Here is a 26,451-nt window from a genome sequence, read left to right on the forward strand (position 1 = left end):
AGGTAGGGCTCCCATCCAGAGCAGTACACTGCACCAAAAAGAATGTTCCCTGAGCCCTGACCAAAGCAGGCCCCACCCAGGGACAGCACTGAATGGCCACAGCCGAGCTGCTGACAGATGACATCTGCGTCCTGGGTGTTCCAGCTATCGTCACACACGGTGCCCCAGTGGCCTCCACCCGGCCCTGACAGCAGTCACCTCCATTCATCAGCCTCAGAGGCAAACCCGCATCGACACAGTGGAAAGCCCTGTCTTCCCCCTCTCGGCCCCCTGATTTTCACCACCCAGCACTACCTGTTCTCCTCCTTCCTCTGACAACTGCCCCGTCTCCTTCACCGATAGTTCTCCTCTCTCTGGACCTTACATATTGCTGCTCTCCCATGCGCTGTCTTAGCCCTCTTCTCACCTTCTCTTTCACCCTAAAGGACCTCATATACTCAGAACTGGCCAGGAAGAGGACTCCAAACCCAACTCTCCAGTGCTAATCAGCCCTCACCACTCCAGCCTTAAGCTCTAGACCAACATTTCCAGTGGCCTCCTAGGTATCCCAGCCCACCATCCCATACTCAACACAGACTCTCTCCTCTATTTGAATCAATGGTGCTTTCATGCTCCACAACAACTGTGTTGGAAATTTGCTTGTCACATTTGATCCCTTCTTCTCCTCATCTCTTATATCCAAGGTCACTTTCACCTTACCACCAAGGTCATCTTTCCTTTTATTCCCATTGCCATTTCTCTAGGTTAGACCTTCCTACTCTCGACCGTGCTTACTCCAGGAGCTTCCCAGTTGATCTCTCTACACTTGTCCCTCCTCTCTAATCCATTCACATTCACTTATTCAACCAGAATTTATGGAGTGCCTACTCAGTGCCCACACTCCTGCTGAGATGATTTCTCTGTCTCCCCTAGACTGTCCCAAATTTGGTCTTCAGAAAGTACAGATATGTTCAAGTCACTTTCCTACTCAAAAAGCCTCAATGTACTCTCCACTCCCATCAGGATCAAGTCCAAGATGCCATTCATCCAAAACTGGGCCTTGACGTACTCTTTTAAGCCACGTGTGAGGGGCTTAGAGAGGTGATTCCCACCATAAAGATGACCACAGCTAGGGAGTCAACAGGTACCGTGTTCCTCCCTAACACGATGTGCTAAATCACTCCACACTGATCATGCACAGAAATAGGCATTAGGTCCTGTTGGATCCAGCCCGAAATCTTCACAGCAGGAGCCAAATCCTGGGTGTGGCTTTTCAATGGTTAGTTTGAGATGATAAGAGATTTGTGGTCTGGGAGTGACCAGAGAAGTTAGAATGGGATGGAAGATAAGGGGACAGGTGGTTTCTGTGGTTATTCTAAGAGGAGGGGTCAGGGAAAGAGGGAGGGAAGGCAAATTGGACTGTCTCTGGGGTATTCCCAAGGTTCATGTGGGCTTTCTCAGCCCTCCTTGCTATCCCCTTCTGGTCACTCCTGTGAATGCAGAAGAGCTCTCCATTTCTCTGCCCCAGCCCTGGCCCTGCTGGGCATCAATCACCAGAAAGCTGTCCCTCAAGTCCCTCCGAGGCATGCTCTCAGGGCATGCTCTGAAAAGGCAAGGATTAGCCTCAACTCATTGAGCAAAGAACTCACTGGCAGGGTCAGCTGTCCTGAGTGAGCACCTAAAGGACGCTGACATGTCAAAGGACACACACTCTCATTGCAGAGAAGGAGGAAATACGGATATATTTAGTGAGAATCATGAATAAAGGCAAAGGCAACTGTTCTGGGTTAAAATCTCTGCCTGTCCACTTACCCACCATGTGACCTTAGACATGAAACTATTGACAACTTACCTGTGTACCGGTTTTCCCATCTGCAAAACGGGGGCAATTTTGCTACTCATATCAAAGTGTTGTTGGGAAGATTTCATGATAATAGAAAGTTCTATGTGCATTAGTCAAACACTTATGCGCCCGGCAGTATTTTAAGTGTGTTTTGAATATATTAACTCATTTGATGTATGAAAATAATTTTGTGCAGGATACATAGCAAGCACTGGAAGGATGTTAGCTATCTTCAGGAAAACTGTCATGAAGATGCCAGAGTGAAACCAATCTCATGCAATGAATGACTGAATGAATGAATGAGAGGCAAGAGAAGAATGAAAGGAGAATGAAAGACGGGCCTGGCTGAGTGTGTGCGTGGGACATGCCTAGGGTCTTGGCACCCCTTCACCCCATCCCTGTCCACCCCTGAATTCTCAAGGGCAGGCACTTGCTCTGTGGCCAAGACTGCACTCAGCCTCAATTAGCCAACAGCAGCAGCAGCAGAACTGGCTGAGCAAAACCAGTGAGCAAAACCACAGGAAGACAAGTAAAGAAAAAAGGTCTTAACCATAGGCAGTAGCCTGGGGGTTCCACTGACCTAGAAAGAAACCAAATTCATCTTAGAAAGGAGGTTCCGCTGTTTGTACATGATCTACTACAGATAATTGGCTTGAGCTTCGCCTAACAGTCATGCCAGGGGGCGCTGTGGTTCAATCTTGGGTTTGAGCGTCTCTGGCGTTCTTGCAGTGTTTGGGGTTTTGCGAGAGCAGATTCGAACAAGTGGGTAGGATACAGGGTGCTCAATAATTTTAGATGTAATAAAGTACATGTCTATTTACCAGGCCCCCGAACATTACAGTCTCTAGTCACAGGATGTAATCTATGCGCAGAAAGAAGGCTGGACCAGAGAAGGCAGTTTAAACTGGTTGTCAACGATTCCAGGCAGCTGTTGAAACCACCATCCAGTCTCATATTTGAGTCTAGGCAGCACTGGGAATAGACAATCCAAGCCACCTAAATAAGTAAATATTTTGGTGGCAGATATCCTGTTCCTTCCAATACATACCCTGAGAAATTTTCACTCTATCTTGAAGAAAACCAAAATCTAGAGAACCCTGGATCTTTATCACCAGTGAGGCCACACTAAAGCTCTCCACGTCCCCTTTACTTGGGGTTAACCCTCAGTGTACCATCAGGGTCCGGCGGACAACATTCTAGTTTTTGAGTCTCTTTTTTTTTGAGGAAGTCTAACTATATTTGTGAAGATGAATATTTCATGACTTTTACATATTTTTAAAGGTCATCTAAAGTTCAAAAGAATATTTATTCATAAAAACATAGAATAAAACTCATTCTGTCCTACAGTCACTATATGGATTCATTGGATCCTTGTACAAATCCAAGATACATTACGGGTTATAGTGATCTCATTTCTCCTATATCTTGAAACATTCTTCTACTTCATCATTAAAGGAATTAGTTCATCAGTTATTAATTCATCAATTACTACTATAAAAGAGACATAGAATAAGATTATGGGAGAATGGTAGCATTTCCTATAAGGAAGATAAAACAGTGAACTAAATCATCAACCGTCAGTGCCCAAAATATTGCATTATCCTTCAAGAGGGTATTTTTTAAAAAGACTGGAGACCTTGTCTTTATAGTGTGCTTTTAGCTTTCAAGGAATGAAGTTAACAATTCAGAATTTTTCATTTTCCATTAACAATGGGAAACAGAAGAAAACTGACAAAGGAAGATGTTTCACAATAATTAGATCAATCAGAAGAGGAACACAAAGAGACAGAGAGCAGTAGCCTAGATGCAAACAGTAACGGTAAAATTGATTGTACAATTGAAATCTCAGACTATGAGTCTTCAGAGGATGATATCTTAGATGAATTTCCTCAAATTCAAGGTCGAGGAGCTGGTGATATAATTCTAAGTGTAAAAATAAAATATGGTCCTCTCATCCACTTCAACAGGCAGGATTACATCGATGATATTTTGCAGCAAGAATTGGACCATCTCATTTTGCTAAAAGCACATGTGATGGTACACTTGCATCTTTTATGATGCGTATGTACCAAAATCTACTTAATACAAAGAGATCTGTTATGTTTAAATTCTTATTAAAATTTCTAACAAGGTTGCTTTCACAATCACTTGTTTCTTACTTCCTGATACGGGGAGGGTTAAGGCATCTGGTAAACTTCTCAGATACTTTTTAAAGTCAAGACCTCCCAAGAGCAGCCATCAGGGCTCAAAGACTTGAATTTCTCTAACAGAACAACAGGACAATGAGAGTAGTTATGTCAGAGAACTGCACCACGGTGGTCTCTACACCATGAATGTGGGGTCCACAATGAACTCTTCCAGCTGCCCTGCATCCTGCTGTTGATGGCCCATTAAGAGGGCCAGTGAGGCCAGGTGGCTACACACCCCTGAAAATGAAGAAGCAATTCACAACAGAAACAGGCAGCCAGAGGATTCTTTCAACAGAGACCCCAAAACTAGCAAATTTCTGCCCAATCACATCCCCACCTCATTTCTGACATACCATCCCTACTCCCACACTCAAGGACAAGCTGACAGACATGCCTGAGAGAATCCTCCATTCAGAACTCTGCTATTTGAACACAGTTCAGAGCACACCATGCGATTCCCACTGCCAGGCTCCAGGCATCTTGCTTAGTCACATGGCAGTCAATGTCAGAATCTGCATCCAGCTCAGAAGCTCTGAGCTCCAGAGTCTTGACAACACTCATCCACAGCACCAAACAGAACACTGAAGGTGTCTCTGCTTGGGCTGTGTCCATGCATTTTGAATGAACCCTCTTGCACAGATTTATTGAGACCAACTTGCACTCTTCCAACAAACAACCACATAATCGTAGATGAGGCCTGCTGCCATTTTGGGAACGGTGGTAAATCAGCTGGAGAAAGAAGCTTCTACTTGTTTGTTTTCCAGGAAATGGAAACAGACTGTTCACTAGCATTGGGGATCAGTGATCAAGATAGCTAAGCTGTCAGAATGGACCAATCAGGAGCCACAAAGAGATCTCTGCAGATATTTCCCAAAGGCCTATTCACTTTTCAAGGGACCTGGTACCTGTCCGTCTGGACTCTGCCTGAGCCCCAAAACTCCCAAAGTAGCTGTTGTGTACATTTGGACATTGGGTACATTATTGCTCTGCTGGGGGAAAAACTGAAGGGTTTGAGCTTAAAAAATAAAGCAAGGTATCATCAAACAAACCCACAACTACCACATGGACCACTCTAGTTATGCTGGAAGAGATGGCTAAGGAGATTGTATAGCAACACCAATGGCACTCTGGAAAGTGCTCTGAAACTTAAGCAAATGTTTGCTGAAGAGTTATTACATCTTCATAGTTTGTTGAAGACACTACCATGTCTTTCTATTTATATGCACTATCTCATTCAGTCCTTCCCCCAACCCCATCATTCCACTTACAGATGAGGACACTGAGGTGCAGATGTTATAAAAGTAGCCCAAGGACACACAGACCACAGCTGCACTGTCCATGCTTTTAGCTATCATCCCGAGCTGCCTTTTGTCACAGCCACTGCCTGCTACGAGCCCACTCCTTGTGGTTCTTGCAAGGAAGGTGGTCCAGGCCAATCTACTATCCATACACCCGCCACAATTGGGTTTTCAATTGGAAGTCACCCAGCAGCCTTGACAAAGATTCCTCATTGTTTTTCCATTGATTTTACAGCGCCATTCCAAGAGATGAACCTTTTTGATCATTGTGGTTTTAAGTTTAAGGAGGTTTTCACCGTCCATCTATCACAAGCAACCAGGTTATTTCATTCTCTCAGGTACGATCTCTTCTCTGTCATAAAGTTTCTCCCACACAGTGGGTTTGAAGGATTCTGTGGATGGGAGTCTTCTCTGAGCCCTCTCTGTGGAGTCTCATTGTCTGCAAGCAAATGGCGCGCATAAGAGGATGGTACAGAGGGACAGGATGCCGCAAGTGCAGGTGGTGCCAGATTGCTCATTGCTTGATGGGTCACTTCAAGATGTGACCAAGGATGAGCACCCCAGAGATTTACTCATGGATATATCTCTGGATTTGCCTCCAGCATCTCCATCAGGATTTAGACAAGGACTTAGAAGGCAAGCAAGAACCGGGACCGAGTGCAGCTGTCCCCACAGCTGCTCTTCACCCATTTGCCCCAAAAGACAAAAGGGGTTCGATGACCAATGGCAGGCAACACTTGCAAAACTTCATTGATCAGAAGTCTTTTTTTATAGATCTTCAGAGAATGTGTTAAGGGCACATTTTCGGAAGTGAGACCCAGAGATAACCTCCCATCGGGGCACTACCCTGGCTAGCCATAATATTAGGATGGCTAAGCCTGGAGGAGGGGGAGTATCTTACTGCTGGGGGAGGGTGGCTGCAGTCAACCTAGCTCTGTATCTGTTCCCTCAAGTTCCTGACACCAGCGACAGTGAATAACAGAGAAACACTCTTCCCTCCTGCTCTGTCTGGCTGACTCCTACACCGGCTCTGGACCTCAGTTCACCTGGGACTTTCTAGAGACCGCTCTCTCTCTGATGGCTTGAGCACGTCTCTCTTGCCGAGTGCCTCTTACTCCGGCATTTATCACGGCTGTAATATTAACGGAATGCTCAGTCGATCAATGTCTACCTTGCCATTAGACCCTACGTCCCTGAAGGCAGGGAACATGTTCCCTGAAGCAACACAGAGACAATCCATGCTCTGGTCTTTCCTACTTAGAAGGCCTGGATGACTGGTTCTTGCCGAATGAAGTGGCAAGGATATTGATGCCAGTTTGAAAAGTATATAAAAGTTCAATGCTAGCAATGCACCTGTGGAAAAGCCTTTATATCAACAAGTCATACTTCTGAAGTAGCCAAGAACCACTTGGGAAAATGTTTAAAACCTAAATTCATTTGACATTAAGCAAAACATAGACATTAAGAAAAAATAAGTAAAAATAAATAGCACTTAAAATATATATACATATGTTCTGTCACATCCTTTGCAAATTCTTTACAAAGTCATGCTTCTATAATTCTATTGCAAACACAAAAACTTAATTCAGTACTGGGCCATGAAGCATGGATGCTCCATGTGTGGTCTGAAAATCATCCTTTTTTTTGGTTATATAAAAATGCAGATTCCTAATCCCCATCCTAGGTCCTCCAAATCAGAGTCTCAGAACAACGGTCAGGCGAATTCCAAGCACCTCGCATACAAACAAATTCCACAGTTGATTTGGATGTGCACTGAAATTTGAGTCAAAGGCAAAATAAAATTGAGGAAGAACATAACTATATGACCACACGGTCCAGTTGTACAGTACATTCAGGATGTTTCTATCGCCTTTGTGTTTCTAGAAGGGACACTATCATACTTTTACGCAAACCTCATACCATTCATTAAAGTTCAGTGAGGCAGTATTTATTCTTAAGATATAAATAACCGTGTAGAATCAAAAATAAATTATACACAAAATACAACATATTCTTTTCAGAGTACTTACCAGGTGTGGAGAGATAATGTGGTTGGGATACTATAAAGGAATGGAAGAAAAATCAACCACGTGTGTGGTTCATCCACAGGGATCCTGACCGAGAAATCCACCTGTGAACCCTTGCTTTTCTTACACTTGACTGTGAGTTAGAGATGTCGCAACCTCGGGGAGATCAATGTCAATAGATCTATAATCTGTTTTTGCAATTTAATTCAAATTGATAAAGATTTCTGGAGTGTCTCGTGTGTGCACCACAAAATACCAAACTATTCTCAGAAAATGTGATGATAAAAAAAAGGCTCTTCAAACCTTAAAAACAAGTTCAGTGAAATATTCTTTAATAATTTGTGCATTTGTTTCTGTGTATTTCCTGCTGTAGATATTTCTTTATTTCATTAAAATAGAAATTAACCTTTCATCACTGTAGAAAAACAAATGTGGCTTGTGCAAAACTGCGGACCCATTGCTTCTCATATTTCTTTGAGAAAAGTTAGCCTATGCAGCTTGTATTAACAGGGATGAGGAGGTGAGGTTGAGGGCTTTGATTTAGTTTACCAGTTCTCAACTAAGTGAATGGAATGGTTAAAAGCCCAGATTAGCTACTGTTTGGTCATTTAGTCCAAAAAAGTCAAGTGATTTTGTGTTGACAGAGACAGTGGGAGATAAATATGTCTCTCCTTTCCCAGAAAATGACAGAGATGGTCATTAATGAGACATACTACCCTTCTAGGATTATTGGGAGATTTAAGTGAGAAAATCCAAATAAAATGTTTATCGTACTGACTGGCACATTGCCGGCAACCAACAAGTGTGAGCTACTATGGCAATGAGATTATGATGATGACCATGATTATACAATTTCCATCACTCGCTGTCTTAAGTATTTCATTATCTCATTTGGCCTCATGGCAACCCTTGATGGAAGAGTTCCCTCGTCTTAAGAGAAGTAAACTGAAGCACTTAGAGGTAAAATAACTTGCCCAAGGTACCGCTATTATTTTCATTTTCTTGACGGAAACACCAAGGTTGGAGAAGGATAGGCATCTTTACTATTGTGCCTCTGCCCTGTGCTGCATCATTTGTACCACCTCTTGGAGGCCCACCTGAGCAGATGACGCTGGCGTCTTCCCCGTGGCCACAGTTGTGCGAGAGCCAGCCGTTGTGGGGGCAGCTCCACAGGTAGGACTCGTGTCCCGAGCAGCCCACGTCGTCCAGGACAATAGGCCCTGAGCCCTGACCAAAGCGGGCACTTTCTGGGGCGGACGTGGCCCGGCCACAGCCCAGCTGCCTGCACACCACGTTGGCGTCATTGGTGTCCCAGCCGTCGTCACACACGGTGCCCCACGAGCCCCGGTACAGGACCTCCACTCGGCCCTGACACCGGCCCCCTCCGTTCACCAGCCTCAAGGCCACATCTAGAGGAAAGCACAGAGATTTCACCGTCTGTCCCTTCTGAGGGACAAGATGCCCGGCCTGCGTGAGATGCAGAGCCCTTCACAGTGAGCGGGGATCCAGAAAAGACTGGACAATCAAACGGATTCCTCGCCCTGTTTCTGTGTTTGAAATTAACAAGCTAAAGATTCTGCCTCTTCAGTGGAGTTTGGGCAACCTTGTATCCTGAGGGGCTTTCGTGGTGACATCACTTTCAGGTCCCACTTCTGTCCCCGGCCTGACCTCTCAAGTCCACTTCCAAGCAGGAAAAGCTTGTCCTGCCCGTGGCACAGCCCTTTCCCCCCACCATGGGAGCACCCACCGTGTGCCTGGCACTGCCATGGGGATTGCTCCCCACTCAGAAAGTAGAGCAATAACATTCCGGCTGTCAGCGAGAGAGCCAGGCTTGCTTCTAAAAGGCCTGTGTCCCTGCACACTTGGGACATCTCTTCTCCTCCCTCACACACACCCCGGTGCCGATTTTTAAAGTTTAATCGTGGCAGACGGTTTTGAGCATTTCCTAACATGCGAACCTCTGCTCATATTCAAGAGCTTGACATACGTCATCTTAGTTCATCCTCAAAACGACCCTGTGGGGAAACTGAGGCTTGGGAAGGTGACCCCAGATCAACTGACTACTGAGTGACAGGGGCAGGATACGTACTCAGGCAGCTGCTCTTAACCATTTCATCTTTCTGCCTCCTGATATTGTTTTTAACATTTGAACAATTTGGCCCAAGTCATGCTCTGTGCTTTGGCACAAGCTGGCACACACATGCACACACAGGACTAAATGAGAGGAGGAAATAGTGAGCAGGAGAAGTTACCGTGTAAGGCATCACCTGAGGCAGAAGTATCCACTGTATTCCCATGACGTGATAAAAGTTCCAGAAAAGGATATAAAAAATAAGCGATTACATCCAGAGAGATTAGGTTAGATGCTGCTGTTCCAAACTGCCCCTGCTGCCCTCCTGACTGGCTGTAACCCCTGCTGGACACCCAGTAGGGCCGCCTGGGGGGCAGAGATCTTAGGAAAGAGGTGTGGCTACGCATAGGCAGGAGTGGAGACTTTGGGCCTCTCTCCTGGTCAGAGTGGAACCTCGCAAGGAAGGGGCTGAGAGCCCTGGTGGACCCCGTCAGAGGAGGCCCTTCTTGTCCTGCATCTAAAACCCAGCAGGATTCTCTGCAGCAGTCCCCCCTGAGTCCTTGGGGCTGGCCTTGGGTCCTACAACCTCCCAGACCCAGAGTTTAATTACCTGTTGGCGTCTGCGTCTCCCAGTAAGTGCTTACCGTAGTTGTTGCTGAAAATACAAAGAGAAAAAGGCCAAATGAGAGCTCCTCTGAAAACAAGCATTAAATCTGACCCCCTTGCTCATTTGAGCAGAGAAATGGGGCTACATCACACTTTACTTTGCAGAATTAGCTGGGCCCGTCACTCATTCGTTAATTCACTCAGCGAATATGGGCTAATCTCTGACCGCACACAAGGCACTGTGCTAAAAGTCGGGGAGAAAGAAGGGATCCATCAGAGAGGGTAAGGCTCAGTCCTCTGGAGCTCAGAGGCTACTCAGCAGCCAGACTTGGTCACTGGCCAAGGAGGAACAGAGAGTCGGGGGGAGTGGGACTTTCGGAAGGAGCAAGTCATGGGCTTGGGAGAAGGGTAGGAGGAATGCAGAACAGGGGGATACTTCAACTAGGCTTGGAAGAAGGTGTAGACATATGTCAAGGAAAAAACTCGTTAAAAGTATGTTTGCCTGGTAAAATTCAGGAAACCCAGTTAAATTTGAACTTGAATACATCCTTAGTATAAGGATATCCAAAATATTACATAGATACACTCACACTTAGGAAAAATATGTTTTTATCTGAAATTTAAATTCAAGTGTGTATATTGCATTTTTATTTCCAATATCAGGCTACTCTGGATGAAAGGCATCCCACAGGGGACAGTAGACAAGAAGTTGTCTTCACTGACCTTCATGTAACCCCCTCGCCAGATCAACGATGCTCCCCGTCCTCTCTGTAAACCTTCTGAACACTCGGGCTCATAGGCTAACTTCTAGCCACTTGGCAACTTCTGCTCCAACCAACTAAGTCGTGTGATCAACTAGAGGCACATATGAGTCCCAAATCTGTTTATGCCAGTTGTACTTGGCATTAAATTAAATTAAATATTAAGTAAATTGATGAAAATGGGTACAAAAAGAAAGAAGTCTTTCTATGAAACTAAGGCCTAATGCTTTGGAAGTAAAATCAAGTTGCCAAAAAGAAATCAGGCAGGTGAGACAGCAAAAAGTAGACGAAAGATAAGTCAAACAGCAGGAGAATTGCTGCTTTCACACTGCTGTGCAAGTGTCTTTCATTTCATGCTCCACTTTAGAGAAACTAAAATTCAAAATTATAGATATGCACAATCAGCGTGGGTTATGCAAGGAGACACTGCAGAGCCACGGAAGACCCCTACTGAGAGACAGCCTGCAGCAACAATTCGGTGAACCACAGTGTATTTATATGTTTTAAGTTAAAACAAAACATTTAAAATGAGTATGTATCATATTTTATGATTCCCCATTTGAAACAACATTTTTGAGTAACCCACCGACTACCTGTGCCAGTCACATTAGAAAAGAGTTCCTTTAGAGCAATGCTTCTCAAGGTGGGTTCCATGAGTCAGCAGTGCCAGCCAGCACCTGGGAACTTGTTAAGAAGGCAAATTCTCAGGCCTCCCGCAGACTTACAAATCAGGAACTCTGGAGGTGGTGCCCAACAATGTGTGTTTTAACAAGCTCTCCAGGTGATTCTGATACACACTAAAGTTTGAAAACCGCTGTCCTGCACCACGTGTAAAGGAATATGTGTAACAATGTGTAACAATAATTTCCACAGAGTGGTGAGGACCAGTCCACTCAACAACCACTTATTGAGCACCTGCTGGATGCTCGACTCCACCAGGCACAGCAGTGGTGAGATTCCATGAGGCCCCCTCTGTCCTTCGGAAATTTGCTCCAGTGGCTGAGACGTCCAAGTTAGCAGTGAGAGAAAAGGGACTAAGGGCTCTGATCGAGGGGCGTCCAGGAGTCTAGGGGAGGAGCACATGTGAGTGACACCCGATGGGAGCCAGGCCGAGGGGACGATGTGGGTCAAAATGGGCTCTGAGGAGGTAGAGACACTACGAATAAAGTGCACCTTCAAAATATTCTAATAAGAATAAAAATACAAACTCTGTGCAGAGCTTCTTGGCTGCCTCCTGGTTTCTGGATGGAAGGACTGAATGTAGAAATGCCAGTTGCTCTAAACCAATTCATAGGTTTAGTGTAATTCCCATCTAAAGGTTGTTCTTTGATTGATTTGTTCTTTAAAAAATGATTTTAAAGTTCATCAGGAAAAATAGGCTAAAAATAACCAATAAGTTCTTGAAAAGGCAAAACTACTGATGGGGCAGGGGTTGGGGGGGCGGGAGTGGGGTGGGAGGGTGACACACCTGTGCACTTGGGAGGCGGGTGACGTGGGTTCAAATTCTAGCCCTGCTACTTGTTTGTTCTCTAAACTTGGGCGTCATGTAACCTCACTCAGTCGTAGTTTTCTCATCTGTAGGTACATTAACTACTTCGTAAGTTTATTGTGAAGACAAACTCAGAAAAAATACATCGAGTGCTTTGTATAGTAGTTGGCATTCAAAAAGTTACTATTAACCCCAAATATTCAAAATAAAGTATAAAAATTAAAATACAGGAAAAATATTTTAGATATTTACTTCACATCAGAAAGCAAAATAATTTTCAGAAAAACTAGATATCTTTTTAAACACGCAGAAATAAGAAACTAGTTAAATATTTATCTGGTTTCTGTAAGAAGTTTCTGGAGCTAAAATTCACAGGAAAACAGCAACAAATTTAATTACATGAAAATATAAAAATTTTTCAGAAAAAATCAAAATCCAAATTAAAAGGCCAACAGCAAACTGGGAAAATATTTGTCCTCAATATAATGAGCAAAGTAGTCATATCCAAATTACACAGAGAGTTTATATAAATCAACAAGGAAGACACTAAATTTCAAAAGAGGTTGGACAAGGGACATAAACACACAATTCAAGGAAAAAGAATATAAAGGGCTTAAAAATGTTCACCCTCACTATAAGCAAAGAAATGCAAATTAAAATAAATGTATACCATTTTTCATCCAGCAATTCAGCCAAGATTTTCGAACAATAATATTCAGAACTGGTGAAGCTGTAGAAAGTTGCCACTCTTGGTTTTTATGATAGGGGAAAGAATTGGTATGTTTCTGGAAAATAAGTTATCAATATGTTTTAAAAGCCTTAAAAATGATCAACCCCTTTCCTGAGTAATTCCACTTCTAAGAATCTAGCCAAAGGAAATAATTTCTATAATGTGAACAAAGACGCTGGGCAAATATGATCTTCATAGTTATATCTATTATAGAAAGAACCTGAAATGGGGAGGAGGAAACAGGGAGAGGTTGATAAAAGGGTACAAACTTTCAGCAATGAGATGAATAAGGTCTCAGGATCTAGTGTAAAACACAGTGACTGTAGTTGATAACACTGTATTGTACAATTGAATTTGCTAAGAAAGCAGAACTTAAATGTTCTCATTAAAAAAGATAAACACGTGAGGTGATGGATGTGTTAACTACTGGGGTGGGGAGAATCCTTTCACAATGTAGACATCTATCAAATCCTCAGGAGGTACACCTTAAATAGCTTACAATCTTATCTGTCAATTATACGTCAATAAAGCTGAAATTTTTTTTAAAAAAGAAAAAAGCTGAAACAACTTCAATGTCCAAAAATTGTGAATGGCCTGTTAAAATGCTCAGAATATAAAGATAAATTATAGAAAAACTGTATATTAAATGATATCACTTACATAGATATATAACTTGAAAGAAATACATGTTTTAACAATGGCAATCTCGGGTGATAGAATTGTGGGTGTTTTTACCTTTTCCCTGTATTTTTCTCTAGCTCCCACCTTTTCTACACTAACTATGCAGTAAAAGCCGTGGTTTGGGCAGCCCAGGGGCCTAGTGGTTAAGTTCAGCACTCTCTGCTTCGGCAGCCCAGGTTCAATTCCCGGGCTTGGCCCTACACCACTCGTCTATTAGGGGTCACACTGTGGTGGCGGCTCACATACAAAATAGAGGAGGATTGGTGGCAGATGTTAGCTCAGGGCAAATCTTCCTCGGGGGAATAAAAAGCTGTGGTTGGAAGCTGAAGGTGAGAGATGGCGTGGTAAGTGATGCAGGGGGCAGATTCTTCAGGGTGGAGAGGAATTTTGGTTGTAGGCTAAAGGAAAAGAACAAGGGCGAAAGGAAACTAGAAGATAAAGAAAGATAAGGAAGCTAATGGTAGAGACAGCAGAGAGGAAGACGGGGTGGGGCAGGGGGAGAGGGATGGAGAAGGAGAGGAGGAACCATTATTTTTGATGAATTACCACTCTCCAGGCATTGAGCAAGTGCTGTGTGTGTCATATGTTATTTAATCTTCATAAAATCCCCTGTGGTAGAATTATTGCTCACATCTATTCTAGGGATGAGAAATCCAAAGGTCAAAGAGGTGGAACAACTTGTCAAAGGTCACACAGCCACCAAGTAGTGAAGCTCGTATCCAAGGTCAAGTGCACTGACCCCAGGGAAGTGTGGGACGAAGCTCCGCCGTGCCACCTCCCCAATTCAAGGTAAAACAATGAGATTCTGTTCCAACATGTCAAAAAAGCAAAACCTCCTGAAATAATAATACGCGGTAGTGGAGAGGATGTGGTTAATACTGTTCCTGATAAAGTGTTCAGCTCCCCATAAACTATATACAGTCACACGTTGCTTAACAACAGGAATACATCCTCAGAAATGTGTAGTTAGGCAATTTTGTCTTGGTGTGAACATCAGAGAGCGTACTTACACACACCTTGATGGTACAGCCTACTACACACCTAGGCTCTATGGTACTAATCTCATGGGACCACCATCCTATATGCGGCCAGTCATAGACTGGAACATAGTTACTCGGCAGTCTGGACGGCTCACACACTCCATTGCGCCTGGCTGGAGCCGGGCACTGCAGGATTCAGGCTGTTCCATTACATTCAGTGTGAGCCAGGCCCCCAGTTAGGCTCTTGGCCGTGCAACGTGTTGTGCTGGGTACTAAGTGAACAAGACCTGGTCCCCGCCCTCCAGGGACTCCCAGCATAGCACAATCCCTAGAAAAGTCCACAGATAATTTGGTGCAGGAGTTAATGTGCTATGGGAGAAGGAGAGTAGAACCACAGAATGACACACTGTGTGTGTGTCTGTGTGTGTGTGTATGTATGTATCAGTGTGTGGGTGTGTCTGTGTGTGTGTGTATGTATGTATCAGATTGAGAGTGTGTGTGTGTGTGTGGACGTATGTATCAGTGTGTGTGTATGTGTCTGTGTATGTATGTATGTATCAGTGTGTGGGTGTGTCTGTATGTCTGTGAACATATGTGTCAGTGTGTGGGTGTGTCTGTGTGTGTGTACGTATGTATCAGTGTGTGTGTGTCTGTGTATGTATGTATGTATCAGTGTGTGGGTGTGTCTGTCTGTGAACATATGTATCAGCGTGTGAGTGTGTCTGTGTGTGTGTACGTATGTATCAATGTGTGTGTATGTGTTGGTGTATGCATGTATGTATCAGTGTGTGGGTGTGTCTGTGTGTGTGTACATATATATCAGTGTGTGGTGTGCCTGTTGAGAGATTATGTCAGGGAGAGATTCCTGGAGGGGACAGTGTCCCTGCTATTTAAAAATGGCAGCTGGATGCAGCCAGGTGCGGGTGGGGGAGGGGAAGAATGACCGTGTTCCAGGTGGAGGGCACAGCGCGTGTCATCACCACGGCCAGAGGGTGGGTTTGGAGTGCAGGAAGTTGCTTTGTACTACAAGATAGTGAGCGGCAAGGGATCCCAGAAAACAGGCAGAACAAATAAAATCAGGGGGTGGGAAACAGCATGGGACTTGTGGGAAATGCAGCACAGGTGGGTGTGCCGGGCAGGGTGTGGAGAGACACGAGGCCGCGGGGTCCGGGATGCCGGGATGCCAGGCTGCGGTGGTTGGCCCCCTGGTGGACATTAAAGACATTCTCACAATGCCTAAGTCCCTCCGTTAGATTTTCTCCTTTATTTTAGGGCACTAGTCATTGCCAAAACCCCTGATAAACTGTGGGAAGGGTAAGCATGAGAATGAACAATTTGCTAGGAATTAGTTTGTAAGCAATTATTACTTTCTCATTTTGTGAAACATTGGCCTTAAAGAAATGGCACCAAGCGAAGTTAAGTTAAAAAAATTTTTTGGAATAACTTGATCGAGTTTTAAGTTGCAGAGCTAGTACTAATCCTCAGAGAGTCCCCATACACCCCTCACCCCATTTCCCCAAATGCTAACATCTTACATTACCATGGTGCATTTGTCACGACTACCAAACCAACACTGGCCCATTCCTGTTAACTAAACTCCAGGCTTTATTTGGATTTCACCAGTTTTTTCATTTTTCTGTAAGGGTCCAATCCAAGGTACCACCTTGCATTTAGGAAGTTATGTTAGGGTAAAACATTGGGAAAATACCAGAAGAGTAACAATGACCCATTCCTGGGCACCCTCTGTGTGCCAGACACTGGGTGACTTCATTTCTGTACAACCTTATGAGGTTGGAACATAACCCCTTTTTACAAATGAGTAAACTGAGGCTTGCAGAGGCCCCAGAGCTGGTAAATGGCAGAGCCAAAGACATGGCTGAGAGCAACAGGGGTTCCATGGCCCCTCCTGCCCAGCACAAGCCTGGGTGCACTGCCTTTTTCTCAAGAGTTTGTGCAAAGAGCAGAGCTGAGAAGCGTGCCTGCTGCTGAGGTTCTCCCAGCACAGAGCTCCACCAGGGGCTCCAGTGCTGAGCCAAACCCCACAGTTCAGCTCCTCCGCTCTCTGCGAGGAACAGCGAGGGTTAATGGCCAAAACTGCTACCAACCGCCAGCGGACCTCCTCCAGGTTCAGATCATGGCCCAGCTGCTCACCAGCTGCTGACCTCGGACAAGCCACGTAACCTCTCTGAGCCTCAGTTGCCTCACCTGCAATGTGGAAGTAATGATACCTGACTCTGGGCTTGTTAGCACATCTAGACAATTGAACACAGGTACACTGTCCGGGAGAGTACCTGGTACACAGTAAGCACTCTGCAGAGGGTGAAGTCGCACCTCTACACTGCAAACACAGGCACACGTGTGCTCGCGTGCATGTCTGTGAATGCCCATGCACATAACATCATGGTGAAACCACAAGTTCCCTCAAGCCGAGAGCACCGCTGCCTTAAGCCCCGTTGTAGATAAGGATGGGGCAGTCCGCTCCCTGTCCTTTAGGGGCTGACATGAGCCCCAGGTCACTTCTCAGAGCCAGTGTGAGGCCGGGATTATCTTTCTAAAGCTGGAGCTAAGAACACTACCTCTCATTTTCTAATATTTTGATGGAGACACAATCTCCAGCCCCCAGACCACCCAGCCAGTACCTGCTGACGTCCTCCTGACAAGAAGGGAAGGTGGGGAGACCAGTGTCACCATGACGCACACACACAACACACAATGCAGGCCTGCTCCCCATCACCGGGGCTGCGAGGGCTTGGTTTGGGGGTCCTGCTTCTATGAAAGCAATTTCCCAAATGAACTTTTATCTTCAGAGTTTCCCCTACGAAGCCTGGGGGTGGGAGTGAGAGTTCTGGAAGTTATCTGGAAATTAGGATACTTCTGTCCTGTCTTCTGAAATTCGTGAATGCAGCAAAAGGTGACACCAAAGGAAAAGCTGGGGCGAGTGGAAGAGAAGAAGGAAGGAAGAAATGAATGAAGGGAAGGAGGGAGAGAGAGAAAGAGGGAAGGGAAGTTAGAGAAAAAAGAGGAACAGAGGGAGAGAGAGAGGGAGGAAGGAAAGGAGGAAGAGAGATGATAGATGCCAGATAGATGAGAGACAGACAATCAGACAGACATACAGACAGAGATAACAGGCAGACTGGCTAATTGTCCTGTTCATTTGGTATCTCGGTAAATGACATTGAGATTCACACTGATTTGCCTCTGGCTCTTTCGTGGACATTTTATCCCTTGCACTCTGAGAACACAAGGATACGCTTGAGTTACCGAGATTCAAATGGTTTCTCTAAAGCAGTGAGTGACAGACACAAACTTGGAATCTTTATGATCTTGTCTGTGCTCAGCTACTTGACCTGATTTGGGTCAGTATGTATTAATTATCAAGCCAGATACACCTGCAGAAAGAAGTCACATAATGAGCATTTACAGGGGCCATCTTTTCTGCCCAGTTTTATAGTACACAAACTATACGCTTAACCAATTATGGCCAAGTTTTAGGGCCTCTTCATAATATACATACATTTCCCTTTAACTTCAAGAATTTTTCTAAGACCAGTCAATCATTTCTTTAGTTGAGTAACTCACTGACAACACTGTCATAATGATTGGCTTTTTCTAACTGCACCTATTATATTTCTCAGCGAGAAACAAAATAAAAAAGAGCCATTCCTTCTAAATACGTGCAATTACAATTATTAACAAAGAATTGCCTCTTCTTGATACAAAACTCCCCTTGAGATAGAATGTCTAGCATCAAAGAAAAATTAGATCTAATTTGAAGTTAATGAATATAATAATTAGATACAATACCTGTAAATAGAACTTGACCCAATAAAAGACATATTTCAAGGATGACCATGGAGATCCCCATTTTGCTGGGTTCTTCTAAATTTGAAAAAAAATTCTTGACATTTATAGTTTCCTAGCCGGAAGGAGGCGTGTTCTCTGGGGTGGTATATTCTATTGCTGTCATAAATCAATATAAACAAAGTGAGAGACTTTGATAACAGTTGATAGCTAATCTGTGGGAACAGCTTATGTGTGTTTGATTAATTGTCGTATGAACCATCTGGCTAGTCCCAACTGCAAAAACACTGACATTAGTGATACAATTTCCAGCTGTCTTCTAGGTCAACCTTGAAGATTCACAAGTGCTCCCTGAATATAGGCTTCATTTTAATCTTGGAGAATTTGAATTAACTTGTGGGAAGTCAGCCCCAAGGTTAGGGGCAGAGCAGGATGTGGGCAAATACAGGACATGGTGCCAAGCAGAAAAGCACCTCTGTGGAATGATTTGTCCTGGCAGGGCACGCTCTCGTTGGCCCCTTGCCTTGGAGAAACGAGGATGGCATTAGTGCAGGCATGACTGGAGAGTCAAAGGCATGAGGGATGAGTCCGTGCATTCTGTGGGCCCGTCCCAATTTGGGCCCCCATCTTCTGGATTTCACACTCATTCCACAGTACAGGAGCTGAGAGACATGTGACCTCAACTGAACCACCTCCAACCATTTCACAGGCTCTGATTTCTTGCCCTTCGCATTCACATTGTATGATGCCGGGAGCTTGGCAAACCCACAGAACCTGCCCCCGACCTCCTCCTACCTTGCACACAATCCCTCTCCGTGGATTCGTTCTGTAGATATCATTTTGCCCTTTGGGACCCCCAGTCTTTATCACCAGAATCTGGTAACCCCCCATAATCTACCAAGAATGTTGCCTGTCATTTATTTTTATCCAGCTGCTCTTGGTGGCAGTAACTCTTGGTTAGAAGCATATGGCTTTGCAGGACTTGCCTCTTATCCTGGCCTGGATGAGCGGTGTCCTGCCTCTCAGCCGAGAAACTGAGGCTGTCAGATGACACCTGGACTTCCTTGACATGAGCTGTTAACCCATAGTCTCCTGGTGCTTCATTCTGGAAGGATACCACGAACCCGTGCCACCAACCAGGATTTAGGGCTGGACGTCTGCATCTGTCTTCATCCAAATGAAAGTGATACTCAACTTTGGGTTTCTTTTTTAATCCTACAACTCTTCCTGTTATTCCCAAGTTCCTCTTCTCCCCTTGACAAGAAGAGGCCCATTTCTGCAGGATAGCCTCATTGTTTTTCATTCTTCCACTGTCGGTCCAACAATTGACAAGTATCAGAGACAAGAGAACAGGGGTACACATCTGCTGGGAATGCCTAGGACCAGACGGCACACTGGATTCCTCTCACAGGGGCTTATGATTGTTTGGTCCCTGGAGTGCTGGACTGAGCATGATTATGGAGCCGGTCTGGGATCATCAAAAAACAGTGCCATGATAGATTAGTAATGTCTGCCTTGAGCACAGCAGAGAAAAGTGGGGGTAGGAAGACTAAACATCTGCAAGGAAGAAGAAGGTAAAAAGTGTCCTTCCCCCACAGAAGCACACTGCCTAGACTTAGAGACAGACCTGCATGGTGACAATTACCACAAGGGGTAGTAAGTATTAATACAACCTGCTATGGGAACATACAGGAAAAGCATGTAAATCAGATGGCAGAGGCAGGTTGTCAGAGAAGGAGACACCTCAACGGAGTCTTGCAATACAAACAGGAGTCACCAGGTATCCAAGAGTGGGAAGACTAGATGAGGAACAAGGAGTGACTTTCCAGGCCTCTGTGGGAATGGTGGCAGGGAGGGCTCCTGCCGGGAGACCATGGAGCAAGCCCCATCGATAGCTCAGCTCAGACCAGGATCATCCTTCTTGAGACCTGGGTGAGATTTTCCCAGCGGCACAGCTTCTCCGTTTTTGTGGTTTTGGTGACCCGGGCTTTCTCCCCTGTGGTTAGCAGCAAAGATCCTAACATAACAAGGGCCTGTAAGCTTTTTGTTCAGAAGACACCAGGAAGAAGGAAGTGGAGGGAACCTGCCTGTCATTTCAAAGCCACCTGGGAGACACTCCAGGTGGGAAAATGGGTGATGTCAGTGGAGCAGGAAGGAGGTAGAAGTCCTGGACATGTGGGACGAAAGAATGGGGCCGCGGGCAAAATACCCTCTGTTATAACAAAAATGTCTTTTAAGTATTTATCCAACTCTTTCTTGAGAAGAGTTCATAACACATTATGTTTCCATAGCCAAACACTTGAGAACCACAGTTCTAGGATTTTACTAGTTTTATGACCTAGAAGTTTTCCTTCATAACATTTGGTGTAGCTTAAGTCAACTCCCGTAAGGGAAAAATGAATAGTTAACCTGCATCATCCATTCAGTAAGAATTTGCAGTGTGCCTACTCCAGGTCAGATCCTGGGCCAGGTACTGGGATTCAAAATGAGTAAAACGAGGCCCCTGCCCTTGAAGAGCGTATGATGCAATGGGGAGACCTATAAAGCCAGAAAACTGGGACCTTGTCCCGGTAGCTGAATCAATGAACACAATGACAAGGGATTGAGGAAAAGAAAGAGTAATTTTTCTGGCAACAGAAATTGGTGAGCCAGGGCCGGCCCCGTGGCTTAGCGATTAAGTGCACGAGCTCTGCTACTGGCGGCCCGGGTTCAGATCCCAGGTGCGCACTGACACACCGCTTGTGGGGCCATGCTGAGGTGGTGTCCCACATACAGCAACTAGAAGGATGTGCAACTATGACGTATGACGGGAGAAGAGGGAGAATCTCCCTCTGCCCTTTCCCTTAAGGTTCTTCTGGCTGGCCAAATAATTAACAAGACAGGTTAGCAGGAGAAAACAATACCAAGTTTAATAACATGTATACATGGGAGAAAGCAGGGACACTGCGTTTCTCAACACAATAGCAGAAATTCTCATCTTAAATACCATGTTCAGCCAATGACAAAGGAGGATGTTGGGGGTGGGGGGAGTCAGTTACAGGAGATTACCACTAAAGCACAGTAAACAAGAGTAAGGTTTATTATGCAGCCCCAAGGCCTCACCTTCCACATTGATAAGTCTCTAGAAATGAGCTCATCCCCTCTCTTCCCAATACAGAGAGGGAGATGCCTTTACAAATGGAGACTTCCCTTGTAAATGACTGTCTGGCAACTCCTCGCAGGGCCATCCAAAGAATGTGGCCAGAGAGACAGAACTCCTGATAAGATGGGCTTGTTGGTGCCTTTTCTATTGTAACCTCTATCTTACATTATCTTTATAGCAGTCATGATAGATCTGTTCTAGGAAGGAGCCACCATGTCAAATTCTTTAGGCAGTTAGTGGGGGAGGTCAAATGTCCTTCAGAGAAAACAACCAAGGTAAAGAGATAGATTTCAGGGTGGCCAAATCTTGATCTCCGACACGTACAACTATCTACTGGGGCTTTGGGGAGAAAAAAGAGGAGGGTTAGCAATAGATGTTAGCTCAGGGCTGGTCTGCCTCAGCAAAAAGAAGAGGATTGGCATGGATGTTAGCTCAGGGCTGATCTTACACACACACACAAAAAAAGACAGACATTGACGAGCCAGCCAGGAGGTCCAGCGGAGAGCCACCTCCCCAAGGGAGAACTGGATGGTTCCAGTGGCTGCCAGAGCTCTTTTCACTCTGGGGAAACTCCTTTTCTCTTGCCGTGGGGACATGGTCACTGCTGTTCTACATTCTTGAGGAAAAGAAATGGTTTTTGGAAACCTTGGCCAGTTTGGTAAGACCTCCCCAGCATGCACACCAAGATTCTTGATTCTGCGCTGTTGAGGTTTCCTCCTTTTGAGCTCCATAAGGAGCATTTGTGGCGCCAGTCAGTGTGGAAGTCACAGTTAAGTGGGGCAGGGGAATTTTTGCATAGTTCAATTCCCCGTTTGTCTTCAGGGTTGCTGGCTCCCATTTAGATTGTTGGCCTTGGTTTTTGTGGTCCAAATGTGCTGGTGGATCTCCTTGGCATTCATTGTCTTCTTTTTGTTGCTTGTCTATTTGTGTTACTGTGAGCCATTTCCCAGAAAGGAGTTGGTTTGTCCTTGTTGGGTATAGTTTAGTTGTCTGTGTCTTTTGTTACATTTTTTTAGTCTTAAGGATGGGGGGTGCTACATCTATACCTTCTGAGAGCCACTTGGGCCACATTCTAGCTGAATAGTCTAATTATAGTTATAAGGCAATGTCTAAAAAGAGATGATTTTCTTTTGTAACACCACGAGGCCATAATATTCTTTAGACTCCAGAGGAAAAAATGGCCAAACAATGGATCTTTAAGTTAGAAAAATTTTTAGAGAGCTCTCATCATAAACAGCTATTTTATTGGTACCTATGAAAATACCAAATTAAAAGGAAAATACAATGACTAGTCTTAAGAACATAATCAAATTTGGGGTCTCAGCTTCTTCTTAGGGTCTTACAGATGCTGATGACAATGTCGGCAAAAGAGCAAAGGGAAGCTGAGGAAAGATAAAGGGACTCTTCAACAAGGCGGAAATTTTTAAAGGAGTTTTTTTTTAAAATAAGAAGAAAAAAGGTAAATAAGACAAATATTAAAGTGAAAGCACAGAAATCTAAAAGAGAAGAGTCACAGGACTCACCCCAACAGGACGGAAATCTTTAGCCAGTTATTAATAAAATAAAATACAAGGAAAATGGGATAAATAGAACAGACAGGAATGAAGTTAAAACAAAGGGTTTTAATAAAACACTGCCTAAGGCTTGGTGTGCTAAAGGACCTCCTACTGCCTCCCCTCCCCCCACATTAAAGAACCTAAGACAAGCCTGTTCTATTCACCCCAGTTTGAAAAAATTTAAAAAGCCAGATGGCAGAAATCACAATGAGAACCTGATCAACAATTATTTGGGGCAACAGTTAGGCTACTCAGGTTGATAATACCTTAAAGATTAAAATGTTTAAGCTAATATTACATAAAGAGGTTATGTCAACTTTGTCTAAATGTTTTTTTCTTTTTTGGAAATGAATGTTATACCTGGCTGGGAATGCTTCCCCTACACAGTATTGTAATACGGAAACTTGTTAATGAAATTCTAATAAAAGTTATAATTAGAGGTATAAGAGTTAATAAAATTAAGATAAAGTTTTATAAAGATTAGTATATTTAAATGGGCTTTATGTAAAGTGATTACATCTCTGCCTAATTTTATTGTAGATTGTATTGTGGGGACAAACATTATGTCTCACTGGGGAACATTCCCCCTGCCTGATATTGTAAGAACATATAAATCCATCCTTCAGTCAATGTTAATTAAATGTGCTAAAGGAGATCTCACTTTAAAATGGCCACAATGGGACAATTTCGGTTTACCCAAACTGGTTTATTTGCTTATGCAATTAAGAAAGGCTGGCTACAAAGTTAAACAACTAATGGATACCCTATTTTAATTTTTTCGAGGCTTCTAAATGAAATCAGGAGTACCGTACTGCCCCTTTAAAAGAAAATAATTAAACACGCCAACAGCCGAGGTCAAATGTGCTGCTCCTCTCTTTTCTCTCACTAAGCTTCCCCACTTCAACTCCCCCAAAATTCCTGATCTAAAATTAAGCAAATGAAAATAAGTAAACTTTTGAGATAATTTAGAATTGTAATGGCCATTCTGGAGAACCTCTGTTTCAGATGAGTCCACCTTAAAGGTCACCCTTGAAAAAAAAGATTCAAAACCTCTAATAATTGAATGCAGTCTTTGATTTCTATGCAGAAACTTCTAAAAGACAAAGTTATTTAACATGATATAAAATGATCTTTGATAAATGAAAGCCTGTTTAAGTTTGTTGGTTTGATTAAAATAAATATATTTTCAGAGTTATCAACATTAGATATGGTGCAGACATGTTATTTTTGTCACAAAATTTGTCAGCAAAAGTAACAACTTAGAATAACTGATTTTGCTTATGTCTCGTGAGGCTTTATGGATGATCTAAATATAATTGGTGAGGACAGATAAACTAAACAGATGTATTACGGAATATGGACTGAAAACAACTTCCAAATTCTTTTTGGTAACAAACTTTTACAGTTACGCTAAATTAAATTAAATAATAAAAATTCATTGGGTATTTAGATCATTTTCAAATAAGACAAGATAGTAGACATTAATTACTAAATATAAGTTTATCTACTTTTGGCTTCTTATTACAAAAAAACTAAAAGGTGTTTAAGGTCTATTGGTAAACATGTCTTGTGTTTTGCTAAAAGATTGTACTATAAAGTAACATGTTTCTACAATTATAGAAAAGTGTTTATAAATTTGAAAAGCCAGAAAATGCTAATGTAAAAGACAGTTTATAATTGCTTGCTTTTTTTTACTTAAAAATTAAGGTTTCTAAGGGTTAAAAATTCTAATATGTGGTTAAAGTTACTAAAAATTAAGGAAAATTCAAGAAAAGTAATGTGTATAATTTCAGTAAAGAGGGTGTAAGGAATGGAAATATTTTTGTTTGGTCGAGAAATATAAATTTGTCTTTAAGTAGTAGGAGGAAAGAAAGAAGACACGGGACAAATTCTAAATGTAAAAAGAAAGTTACAAAAGGTTTGTGGAAGAGGAATTCTAAAAAAGAGTTTTTGTACATCGTCAAGCTGGCTAAGGTTAAAATGAATCTAATTAAGTAAATGAGTTTTAATGTCTAAAGTAAGCTGGTGCAAAATTAAAATTTGGTCTTCTTTCTCTTAAAAGGATAATTTTCTGGAACTTTTAATCTGCTCTTAGTAAAGACACTGTGAAAGGTTTCTTCTTTGAGTAGTCTACTAGAAGGATAAAAATTTTGTGTTTTATCAAAATAAATTTCCTCTGTTGTTTTTTATCAGGTCTTTAATCATAGGTGCTAAGGTTTTTCATACAGCCATTTAATTTTCTACATTTGCCTAAAAATCTTTAATTGTCACCATGGTTAAATGGATAACCAAACATTGTTTCATAGGGACCTACGATAGTATGTAGTTAAATGTTATTGATGTAAGTGTTCTTAAAATTATGTAACATTCCTAGAATTCTGAGCTGTCCTGGTTATCAGTCATAATTCTAGTTATTATCTTGAAGTGTTGTGTGTCACAGAAATTAACCAAATTTCTTTGTCAATTGCCATTTTTAAATCTTTTGTTGTTTATTGCTTTACTTTGATATTTTTGCAAAATATGTTTCATCTTCAGAGAAACTCATTGAAAGGACTCTGACATTTACTTGAATGCAGGTTTCTGACAAACTTTCAGATTATAAAACCAAACTGGGTAAGAAATTCCAGAATTCTAACTAAAAAACTGATGACTTCATGAAAGTACTAACAAGATCAAGAATAAAAATCGATTACACAGGGCTAAACGAACTAATGAGGATGATTATAATTTTTATGACTTCTGTTTAAAATGTTACTGATTTTAAAAAAATGTTGTTGTTGTTTTTTGACTTAAGGAAATCTTTTTCTCTTTTCTCTTGAGTTAGCTATAACTTATGGCAATTTAGTAAAATTATACCTTTGTAAACGGAGTTAAAACTTTTTGTCCCTACTTGATCCCTCCAAAATTTGGAAAATCTTAGTGAGTGAGTATTGTTATTTTCATGGCAATATAATTGTTTACATAAGTTCAATAAGAATCTGTTCTTCTTATAACAAGACACAATTGGAAACATTGGTTATATTACCAAGGCTTTGACTGGAATATCATATTTAAAAAAACATACAGGCTCAGATATGATGAAACAGCTTTTGAAGAATAAAGGTTGATTTACTGCAATAAAGCCACTTGAAAATGTTGGCCTGATACCTTGCTAACAAAGTTCCAAGCAATCTTACCCAGATGAGTAAGGAATGTCACTTATCTGGCAGGTGCATGGAATCTCAATATTTTGGGGGACCTCGAGAAGAGAGGAATTCACCCAAACCTGTAGGTATTGCAGGTGGAATCTGATGACCAG

General features: G+C 43.0%; 1 protein-coding gene across 1 annotated transcript in view; it reads right to left on the minus strand.

Moving 5' to 3' along the window:
- Window positions 1-18,519, minus strand: part of LOC106803222 (scavenger receptor cysteine-rich domain-containing protein DMBT1-like) — a 66,700-nt gene extending 48,181 nt beyond the window's left edge. Inside the window, 5 exon segments of the mRNA XM_087432923.1 lie at window positions 2-175; window positions 178-212; window positions 4,149-4,248; window positions 8,434-8,745; window positions 18,459-18,519. Of these exon segments, the coding sequence (XP_087289049.1) occupies window positions 2-175; window positions 178-212; window positions 4,149-4,248; window positions 8,434-8,745; window positions 18,459-18,519 (682 nt within the window).
- Window positions 18,520-26,451: the final 7,932 nt, after the last annotated feature.

Source organism: Ceratotherium simum, chromosome 6, assembly GCF_057802395.1.
Source record: "Ceratotherium simum simum isolate JZ-2026a chromosome 6, ASM5780239v1, whole genome shotgun sequence".
Classification (NCBI taxonomy): domain Eukaryota; kingdom Metazoa; phylum Chordata; class Mammalia; order Perissodactyla; family Rhinocerotidae; genus Ceratotherium; species Ceratotherium simum.